The sequence below is a fragment of the Mustela putorius genome, unplaced genomic scaffold, assembly GCF_011764305.1.
Source record: "Mustela putorius furo isolate JIRA1106 unplaced genomic scaffold, ASM1176430v1.1 tig00003909_pilon_pilon_pilon, whole genome shotgun sequence".
NCBI lineage: Eukaryota > Metazoa > Chordata > Mammalia > Carnivora > Mustelidae > Mustela > Mustela putorius.
In genome coordinates, this window is record NW_025422057.1 from 31356210 (window position 1) to 31367798 (window position 11589).

The 11589-nt window shown below is 46.3% G+C and overlaps 1 protein-coding gene across 2 annotated transcripts in view; it reads right to left on the bottom strand.

The window, feature by feature from the left end:
* DNTT (DNA nucleotidylexotransferase) overlaps positions 1-11589 on the bottom strand; it is a 38601-nt gene that overhangs the window by 6275 nt on the left and 20737 nt on the right. For both annotated transcript variants that reach the window (XM_004749591.3, XM_004749590.3), the window contains exon 9: positions 319-564. In XM_004749591.3, coding sequence (XP_004749648.1) covers positions 319-564 — 246 coding nt within the window. The remainder of the gene's footprint in view (positions 1-318; positions 565-11589) is intronic.

Genomic DNA, 11589 nt, shown 5'->3' on the forward strand with positions numbered 1-11589 from the left:
GCTTTTTTCAAACACAGATTCCTGGGCGCCATCCCCAAAGTTTCTGATTCAGGAGATCGGATAGGGATGGTGGGGTGGGGGCAGGGTGGGAGATGGGGGGGGGGATTTACATATCTCACCTGCTCCCAGGTGAGCAGCTGCCAGCCCTGGGCCACACTGTTCTAAATTAATTAGTCTCACTTGACTGCATGCAGGTAGAATGCCCGGATCTGGAGGTTTCTGGGCACTTCTCCCTGTTACCCTGCCTCCACTGCCGCTGTCTTTCTCCTGGGCCCCAGTAGACCCAGCCCATATCTTTTGGACCCACAGAGCACTTACCCGTGAGCCAGTCCAGCCCAGCAGGGCAAAGGCACGGCGCTCGTAGGGGCACATGACCAGGTCCACGCGGATGGCCTTCCAGGTCTTCCCCTCCTGCTGGCTGCACTTGCCACTGTCCACTCTCTGATGGTGCAATTTTAAAATCAGAAAGCATTTTTGAAAATGATCTAAAGCATCCACCTTCCTGCTAGGCAACTTTAACTTTTCAAATGTCGACTCCACAAGGTCACAGTATAAAAGTAATCCCTGAAAACAAACAGAAAGACATTAGGAGACTCCCCGGTGGACAGGGTCTGCCATTTTATACTGGGCTCTTAAAGAATGCTCTCAACAGAAGCTTCACAGATTTGAGCAGAACGTGGCCATGTTTTGTCCTTGCTGTGTGTGAGTCCACTTGACCACAATGGGAGAGGAAGCCAGGAACTGGGTGTATTATCCTCTCTCTGCTGCAGAGGAATTTAGCAATTAGGCCAAAGCTCCAGAGAACCCTTCTCCTTACTTCTGAATTACAAGTCAGTGCTCAGAAACTTGCCTTATCCCTTTGAGGACAAAGACTGTCACTCTGTCCGCCTTGGAGAGTGGCATAATGTTAGTGATGGTTATTTCACCTACTGCTCCTGAGTCAGAAAGATAGGAAGTGATTCTAAGATGGGCCCAGCGATGCCCCAATTTGTCTGCTTGGTGGACAGGCAGGGAGATGGCAATAATAAATGCTAAATCTAAGTGTCAACTAAAAAACCAAATAACCTTAAAAGAATTCAATCGTAGCTATTAAGGTATGTGATTTGTTGTCCTTAGGTCAGATGTTCTCGAATTTTATCATCAGAAGCATCTGGAAAGTTTGTCACAGCAGAGTTTGTAGGGCCCTGTGCCCAGAGTCATTCCGTGGAGGGAAGGAGGGAGGGCGAGACTCTGCATCTCTAACACGTTCCCAGGGTGCTGCTGATGAGGGAGCAGGAGGCTGGCTGAGGACAAAGCAAAAGCTGGCGCCTTGCACCCCCTCTTCACCCTTTCCCCTCCATAAGTGTAGCATCGCTCAGGCAGCCCTGACTGCCATGAACAATAAGCAAATAGTTAACTTGCAGAGCTCACAATCCTGCTAGACAGGAGTCTCCCTTGGCTTACAAATGTCCTAAATCTCACTAACAAAGACGATAGATAGCAGGATTGTGACACCCCACCAAAAAGTCTCCCAACTATCTTAATGTTAATGGCCGGTCTAAAGACAACACTGATCCAGCAGCAAGGGCAAGGCCTCCGGCAGGCCTGGAACATCCTGGCACCTTGTAGGCCCTCTTTAGCATATGAAAACTCCACTGAAACCTCCCTTCCCCTCCCCTTCCCCCAACAGCAGGGTACATAACCTGCCATCCCTCACAACCCGGGGCAGCAGCTCTTCCTGCCCACGGGTCCTGTCCCCGTGCTTTAATAAACCACCATTTTGCACCAAAGATGTCTCAAGAATTCTTTCTTGGTCGTCGGCTCCGGACCTCAGCCCACCAAACCTCACCTAGGTTCTAGAACTTCATCATATGGCGCCCAACGTGGGGCTGTGAGTCTTTACATTTGGACTCTGAGCTTCGGTGCAAAATTGGTGAGTACTTTCTCTCCATTTACTCTGATTTCAGGGGCTTTTTCAAGGAGTATGGGCTTATTGGAACACTTGCATGTCAATTGCTCAGGCTGTAATCCTCTAGCCCGTGGCTACTCCACGGGGGGGAGAGCGCGTCTGCCTTTTGGCTGTAAGTTAGTAGTACCCTGGCCGGAATGGCAATAAGACCCAGAAACTTGATGGCCTCTCTTTATTCCTGTTCTTATAGAAAGTTGTCTCTCTTGGGCACGGGACAGCCAACTAAGTCACCAGGACGGCTGCCAATCTTAAGACTCCCGTGTGAGGTTTCCTCCTGATTGATCTAATGTGATCCCCTCCACATGCCCGGTCTAGCCACTTCTGGCCGTGGGACCTCTCCACTGGGGAGCCGGCCGAAACCAGTACCCGATTGAATTAAAACGCAACCGGGGACCGTTTCCTAGGGAAGTTGGCTGCAAGGGCCACATGTGTTGGAATGTCGCTTAGACCATGATGGATTTCAGACTTTACTGTTTCTCGTCAGTGTCTTCTGCAAACCGCCTAAAGCTATGAAATTGAGTAATTCCCCTTGCCAAAACTTCTCTAGCATTTCCATGGGTTAATATGGCAAAACAGTATGCAGTCTTCAGGACATACGATAGCATGGCACAAGCGTTTTAGTCCATTCACCAGGCACCCATCAGCAGCCTAGGATGCGATGGGGAAGTGGAGGGACGCCGGCACCCCTCCAGGGCCTTTTATGGCAGGAATGTCTTCCCAGGGAAGGCAGGATGGTGATCAATAGCGATATCTTGAGGGACGCCTCTGGTCGCTTTTGACACACAGGAACCTCTGACATATCCTGCGTGGGACGCTACCCAGGAGTCAGGGGGGATTTGGTAATGGACCTTCATTACTTTTCTGGAAGCATGGCCTCAGTAGGCTTCAGTTCCCAAGGACTCTACCTTGGGGTGCCTTTTAACCCACTGGAAATAATTTGGATTGCAAAACTTAGGAAAGGACTGAGCTCCTGTAACACTGCATGGCCTCAGTGGGATCTATCAGTTAGATCTCCTCTGCAGGAAACAGGGCAAATGGACCTAGGATACCTTCACCGCTCGTACCTAGGCCTTCATTGCTCTACACCAGGACCCCAGACTAAGGGGCTTTTGCGGAATGTGTTTGCCCAAATGAGTCAGCTAGTAAACTTTCTCCTGACATATTGGATGGTAATTACGTAAATAAGCCTTCTTCTAGTAAACCCAGGTTGCTGGGCCATCCCTAGCAAAGGGGACTCTGGCTTTATTTCTCTGTTTCTCTTAATAGATGTGGGGGCTTCTCCCTCACTCACGTCCCGTGTTAATGGCTATAACTGGAGCCAACTGGGGTTGGTCTAACTCGAGACAGAGACTATAAGGAATATTCCCAAGCAGCTGCCGAAACTCTTTGTTTCGGGGAAGTTTCCCTGTGTTCTCTGGCCTGACTTGGACTGCCTAACCCCTTCCCCCTTGCTGGTGGGAAAGCATGGCGTCTGCTCCTCTGTTGGGGCTTAAGAGCTCTAAAACCGGGAATCTTTTCTCTGCCTCCTGGCAGCACTTTGTTTCTTCTGTTTCCCCCTTATTGTGTTTCTGTACCAACGCGCGTGCAGCCTGCATGACTAGCCTCTAGATCATGCACCACGGCTCCTTCTCTCTTCACTGTCAAGGAGCAAGAAGAACACCCCCACTCCAGATCTTCCCACGCATGTCTCAGGTAAACATTCAAATTGGAGTGGGCCCAGGTGGAATGTAAATCGCTATTGGAACTAAGTTAAATTTGTTGGTTTAATTAAGAAAGACGTGTCTTTTAAGTTATCAGCAGTAAATGTGAAACTTCGAAGTTTACTGAAGGTCAAATAAGCTTGTGTTATTTATTAAAATTTGTTAGCAAAGAAATAACTAAACTGATGGTTAATTGTCTGTCTCAAAGTTCTAATGGGTAATTGCTGAAGTAGCTTTCAAAGTCTTTGGTAACCTGAAAGTTTTTTAAAGTTTTGCTTGGATGACAAATGGAATTAAATTGTGGACACCTGTATCTTAACCAAACAGGATAAAATGCTAAGTCGTTAATTACTGGATGTAGGTTTGTGCTTTTGACTTCTTACTGCAAAGAAACTAAGAGTATTTAAATCTGTTGGTAAACTTGTTTGCCACTTAACTGATACATAAATTGCCACCTGAAGAATTCTGTTGTAACAGTTCACAATTGGTTAATAACTAAAGGTGTTTCTAAGAATACAAAGTTCTGCTTAGTGTAACTAAGACTGATGGAAATAAAGGGAAACTCTGTATGTAGGAAAGTAGGAGATATGTAAGAAAGACTTAAGGAATGGGAATACATTTTGTGGAAGGTAAGGGAAGGTAATTTTGTCCTAAATGAGATGGTTGTTTAGAAAGAAATGACTTGGGAGAAAACCTGAATGCAAAGGAAAGTTGTAGAAGGTTTGTGAAGGGAAATCTTCAGAAAAGGAATTTTAGCTATAGTCAAGAATGAACGAAGATTGAAATGAATGGGTTTTAAAGGTACGTTGGTACAAGACTGAAATTGTCTCTGTTCAAAAGGACAATGTTTTCTTAGATCAATTGATCTGCTGTTAAGAAAATGTAAATAGTTTTCTCTTTGCCTGCCCAGAAAAACCAGTTTCTATGCTTTGTTTTATCAGGTGTTTAACATCCCTAATTATATTTAGTCTAAGATTTTAGCAAATGTTGACAAGATTTAAATTGTAAATCTCTTTAACTCATGCTTTTCCTTGGTATGTGAAGTTGCTCATGAAGTACTACTGAACCAGTGACAAGCATTGGGTTACATTTGGGAAAATACTATAACTATTCTAGAGATTCTACGCACTTCCTAAAGTTTTAACGTTTTGAGAGATCACCGCTTGATACTGTAATTATGGGAATGTTATGTGTCACAGAAATTGTAACCTGACTTCCTTGCAGCTAAATTGTATAAACTCTCCTCATCAACTCTAACCATATCCATTCTGAATTTTTGTCATTTATAATTGTTTTAATTCTCTTGTAAAATTATCTTCAAGGAGATTCCTGTAAAGGACTTTCAGGACAAATATAGATATTTGATATGCTTGAAAATCCTAAAACTGAAATGGGTAAGAATTTCCAAAACGGACTAAAGCCGCATTCACCAGAATTAGTAACCTGGGACTAAATGAACTAAAAGATTATAGTGTTGTGTCTCTTAATGTTTTGTCTTCCTTTAAACATTGCTGGTTCTCTCTAATGTTTGCTCTTCCAGACTAGGGATACTTTTAAGAAAGTACTTTTAAGAAAGTTATCTGTAACTTTACAGAGATGTAAAAGTGCTCATTTGTAAAAGTGCTCAAAGCATTCACCTTTTCTCTCTATCTGAACCCTCTGAAACCAAAAGGTCTCAGTTAAGTATTCTTTCTTCCATGGCAATCAGTCATTTGCATAAGTCCAATAAGAATCTGTTCTCCTTGTAACAGGAAAGAATTGGAAACACGGGTTATTTTACCAAGGCTTTGACTGGGATGTCATATTTGAAAAGACTCAGATATGACCAGACAGTTTAAAGGAACTAAGGTTGACTTTATGAAACCTGGAGCCATAAAGCCCCTTGGGACTGTTGGCCTGATTGATACCTTGCTTACAGAGTTCCCAGCAGCCTCACCAGGTGAGTAAAGAATGTCACTCTTTGGTAGGTGCGGAGACTCAGAAGAGGCATTCGCCCAAATTAACAGGTATTGCAGGCATGCCTGATGGCAAGTATGTGGCTTGGCTTCTGGCCCGGAGAGGCTACTAAAAGTTCAACCTAGAGATTCCTTATACAAAGTTCCAGCAAAGCAGATTCTAAAAGATCTATTGATCACACTCACTGTTCTTGCTGAGCTTATGTAAATAATAGGCCAAGTTTGTTAAAACTGGACTTGTTTCACAAGTGAATTAGTCCTGATTTGGCTATCTCTGTAAATGAGGGTTATTTTAGAGAGAAAAATTGTTTTAGTAACACACCTTTATGGATGTTAAATTCTAGATTTGATGGTCTTTAAATGTTTACCTAAGCTAAACAATTTGAGGTAAACTTCAGAGAAGTTGTACAGTAGCCTCTTTAGTCGATCTTACTGTTTTGTGGGGATATTCGCAGACCCCACGGCACATGATTAAACAACTGGAAAATGGGATTAATTTCCTACAATTATATAACTTAACTAATACCTTGTGTGTGGCTGGGATAATGAAATTGCCTAAAAGCCAACCTGTCACACTCCATAGGATCAACTATGGACTTGGAGGCACCGTGGATGACCCCACTTTCTTTATGAGTGGATTGAATGATCCATGGGGGACTCCCCTTATCTCTTGACAAGTTTTCTCTCACTTGCCAGTGATCCTCTGTAATCAGGATATTGTTAAGGCTGGCCCACTCAAAGGTCTTCTTATTGGTTTCACCCCTTTGTCATATTTATCCTAGAGGCCACCTCCGTTGAGGTGCAATTGCAAATAGATGCTTTAGCAAAACCTAGAACAGCCCTCATAAAAGAGCCTCAAAGCTCACTATGGGACAGTCCCTGACTGTAATGACTTCACATCAGGTCCAGATTTGTCTTAGAAATCAAAGGCCACCAGTGTGTGATGGAGGCCAACTAATTAAATATTGGGCCATACTTACAGATATGCCAGAAATAATACTTAAAACTTGTCAAACTTTAAACCTAGTTACCTGTATGCCTGAACCTGACCACTGTACTTCTTTCTCTATAGAGCAAAAAAGGTTGTTAATCTTGCTTACTCTATTTGTCCAGATTTAAGATGCCCCTGTTAAAAATATGAATGACAGTTGGTTTTCTGATGACAGTAGTTTTCATAGAAAAAAATAAGAAAAGCTAGGTGTGCCATAGTGCTCACTAGCACTTTGCAATTGCCAAAGTCTAAGAATTAACATTTATACTGACTCCAAATATGCTTTCCTGGTACTACATGCCCATGGAGCTATTTGGAAGGAAAGGGGATTGCTATCAAGCCATAACTCCCCAATCAAATATGGGCCTAAGTTACAAAACCCTCCTTATCACTATACTGAAGATGGCATATATCAGATCCGGGATACATATTTGTGGTTCACACCCACGATTGGACAGCTCAGTTAAAAGGCAGTTTTATGCTGGGAACAAAAGAATCATACGTAGGATACTTGGACAAATAACACACAGTATCGAGGACGGCTATCATAAGAAATGTGTTCCCAAATAATAGTACTCCAGGCTACTGAATGTTTTGCTACTGATTGGGTAAGGTGACCTGGCATTAGATGGCCAGCTCCAAATGGAACCCACTGGATATGTGGAACCAACCTGTGGCCCTGGCTTCCTCCAGGGTACATAGGTCGCTGTACCTTAGGATTTGCCTGGATTCATGGGCGCATTACTAAAACCATTACAACTCCAGCTAATCTCCCCAACTTGAAACAAAGATGGACACGATCTGTTTTTAAATGGTATGATCACTTAGCATCCATCTTTGTTCCATCTGCGGGACTAGAGGATGTCATGTGGCATGTAGAAGCCCTTAATAAATATACTACAAAGGCACTCAATGACTCACTGAACAGCATCTCCCTACTTAATACCGAAGTCTCACAAATACGCAAGGCAGTCCTACAAAATAGGATGGCCTTAGAAGTCCTGACAGCAGCACAGGGTGGCACATGTGCAATTATCAAGACAGAATGTTGTGTGTACATTCGAGACTATCACAAAAATGTCACAGGACTAATAAAAGACATGAATACCCAGATTAAGGCCCTACAAGATCCTTCTCTCTCAGTGAATGGTTAAGTTCCTGGTTTGAAGGAGGACTATGGCCAAATCTCCTTCTTCTTCTCATTCTTCTCGCCTTATTAACTTTAATATGTTGCTTTGTTCCATGTTTCTCTACTTGGTGCCGAGACTCCATTGCTGCAATGACTTCACCACGACATATGATCCTTACCACGCGCAAAGACACTCCTTCACTGTCAGCGCTGGATTCGGCTGCCTCCGCCTTTCGTAACTCCCCTATACATTCCTCCACTGATCAATATTGACCCCAGTAGGTAGGGACAGCTCTACGCCCCTATTCAGCAGGAAGAAGTTACAGAAGATGAGACCTTCCACCTTCAACCACCTTAAAGATTTAAGGGTCAAAATTGTTCAGGGGGGAATGATGAGGGAGCAGGAGGCTGGCTGAGGACAAAGCAAAAGCTGGCGCCTTGCACCCCCTCTTCACCCTTTCCCCTCCATAAGTGTAGCATCCCTCAGGCAGCCCTGACTGCCATGAACAATAAGCAAATAGTTAACTTGCAGAGCTCACAATCCTGCTAGACAGGAGTCTCCCTTGGCTTACAAATGTCCTAAATCTCACTAACAAAGACGATAGATAGCAGGATTGTGACACCCCACCAAAAAGTCTCCCAACTATCTTAATGTTAATGGCCGGTCTAAAGACCACACTGATCCAGCAGCAAGGGCAAGGCCTCCGGCAGGCCTGGAACATCCTGGCACCTTGTAGGCCCTCTTTAGCATATGAAAACTCCACTGAAACCTCCCTTCCCCTCACCTTCCCCCAACAGCAGGGTACATAACCTCTCATCCCTCACAACCCGGGGCAGCAGCTCTTCCTGCCCACGGGTCCTGTCCCCGTGCTTTAATAAACCACCATTTTGCACCAAAGATGTCTCAAGAATTCTTTCTTGGTCGTCGGCTCCGGACCTCAGCCCACCAAACCTCACCTAGGTTCTAGAACTTCATCACTGCTAGTCCAGGGACCACAGTTTGAGCACTACTGGTTCCGTTCATTTTGTTATAAGGAATGCTTTGCATTTCTTCTGCAGCCCTCCAAGAGACATTGTTTCGGTTCAGCCGTTGAAGGGGATCCTTTTTCTGACCTCAAAAGAGGGAACTCTAGTCCTTTAGTGGCTCCCCCAGGAACGCTATTAGGAAGAATACAGCGTTTGGAGGGGACTGAGAGGGAAGCACTGATGTCCGGGAGACCCTCTGGGGAAGGTGGCAAATGTTGCCCTAGGGTGATCTAATCAACCAGCTGAGGAAAACACAATTCTGCTTTTTAATGAAACTTACATAAATTAGTACATTACAGCAGCCTTTCTTGTAAATTTGAATTATGTACCTTTGAAGAGTGAGCTATTAAAATATTCACAAGCCTTTCTTTAAAGTTAAATTTGCAAAAATACCCACCTCCCGCCAAAATCCACAAAACTGGCTTTCTAATAATTGTAAGCTGTGTTTGCACTTCTGCCACACTGGCTGGTCCTAGACAATGGGCCATCCTTGGGAAGGGTTTGCTTTGAATCTTGCAAGGCATTTGGGAAGGCATGCCTGGAATACAATGCTGCTGTCTGCTTATTTAGGCACTTCCCTTCAGCGTCTGCTGCAGGGCACTGTTGTCAAACACACACACACACACACACACACACACACACACTCACACACTCACTCCGTGATGTTGCTTCCTACTCTCTAGCCTGGGCTGTTTTGGGGCTCTATGTTCTACTGTTTCTTTCCTTGTTGCCCCCGATTTCCCCTTCGGTAACTTCTTTCCTTCCTTTTTTTTTTTTTTTAAGATTTTATTTACTTATTTGAGACAGAAATCACAAGCAGACAGAGAGGCAGGCAGAGAGAGAGAGGGGAAGCAGGCTCCCCGCTGAGCAGAGAGCCTGATGCGGGGCTCGATCCCACGACCCTGGGATCATGACCTGAGCTGAAGGCAGAGGCTTTAACCCACTGAGCCACCCAGGCGCCCCACTTCTTTCCTTCTTTGAAAATTCCTTTGAAGTTTCGGGCTCTGGCTGTCGATGGGAACATTTCCTACCAGCATGTTCTTTACTTCCTACTGGAAACTGACTCCTGACAAAGGAGAGGGAGGCCTTCCCCTGTTCCTTCCTCCCTCCCTCCCTGGGGTACCGTAGGAGAGGAGCGCTCAGCTCCCAAGGTTCCACTTCTCACAAAGAGGGAGTCCCCGTGGCCCCAAGTTTAGTATCAGGTTCGCCAGGTTCGCCAGCGGAGCAGGGAGGGTTGAGAGGCTAGAAGGTGAGGCCCTCCCCTTATGTGAGGGCCACGATCCATCCGCCCTTGTGTTCTAATTCCCTGCACCCCCTTCTCAGAAGACTACATCCCCTATTAGAAATCTGTTTCTCAGCAGGAGTGAATATATTCTTTTCCCTAAAGAGTGTAAATACTTTCAATCTCTCAGCCTTCGGGGAGGATAGACCAACAGAGGAGTGAGAGGCCCACCCACCAGGGCCCAACCCCCGCCCCTCCCCCCAGCAGTCCTCCCCTCCTTGGGCTGAGCTGTGCTGGCCAGGGAGATTTCAGGCTGAAGGAGCCTTGGCCATGTGGACGCCCATCCACAGAACAGTGCTCCAAGCTCCTTTTCCTCCCTCTCCGGGCACTGACCCAGGGCTCTTCTAGAAGGCTCGCATTCAGAGTCAGCTGACCAGCCCTGCCAAGCTGTTCTTCACAGTCAAGGAACGTAACGCGTAATGTAACGTGACGTGATGTAACGTAACGCGTGCGTGCTGTGTGAGTATGCGCATGCGTAGGCCTGCGTGGGCGATCACCCGGATAATCTGGAAAATGCGAGTTGGGGTAAGAACGTCTGTGGCGTGAGGAGCGAGGTTGAGGGGGAAGTTACGCACGCAGAGTTCCCAGCCAGGGTGGGAGGGACAGGTCCCAGGCTGTGAGGATGCGGGCAGACCTGGGACACCCAGCTGGCCCTCAGTGTCGGCTTCCGGAGGCCTGTTTGTCTGCGAGGGAAGAGCAGCTGCGCCCACTCACTTCCGGGTCCCCTCACCTGGCGCCGGGCCTGGCTCTCAGCAGAGCGCAGGGGACAATTGCGCAGGCGTGATCCCGCTGACAGCCTGTGTTTAGCAGGCGTTCGCCCTTACTAGTCACTGTGTCGGGTGCTTTATCGGATTCTCCGTTAATCCTCCCCGTGAATGAAATGGCAGAGCCTTGATATCCCTGTTTCGTCGATGAGGAAGGGTTGAGCAAAGCGCCCCAGGTCATGCAGCCGGTAAACTTTGAACGTCCTAAATAAAACCCACAGGCTTAATGTTGGCCTCCACCCGCTGGCCCATCTCTTTGCTTGGAGGGCAGACCTATGACTGCCTCAAACGGAGGAAAGGCAAGAGGAGGGAAGGCGTCTTGTCCCCATGTCCCCATTCCTCCATCCTTGTCTTAGTCCGGGACAGCCTCAGGGCATGGGGAGCGTGGTGTGCCTAAAAACCGAGGCTGAGGGGCACCTGGGCGACTCAGTGGGTTAAAGCCTCTGCCTTAAGCTCAGGTCGTGATGCTTCCCCCTCTCTCTGTGCCTGCCTCTCTGCCTGCTTGTGATCTCTGTCAAATAAATAAATAAAATCTTATTTATTTATAAATAAATAAATAAATAAGTAAATAAAAACCAAGGCTGAATAGGTCCTCACAGGGAATGCTGGCCTTGCAGTCCCCACCCAGGGCCTTAGTGCACTGTCTATGCAGTGTACTTAGTGTACTATCTATGAGAAAGTCCCACCTTTCTTGCTCAAGTAGAGCAGAGGGGCCCGTGTAGGTGGGGCTGACTCTTCTCATGCTGCCTTCTCCTGGTTTGGCCCAGGAGGATCACTCTCAGGGTCCCTGGATC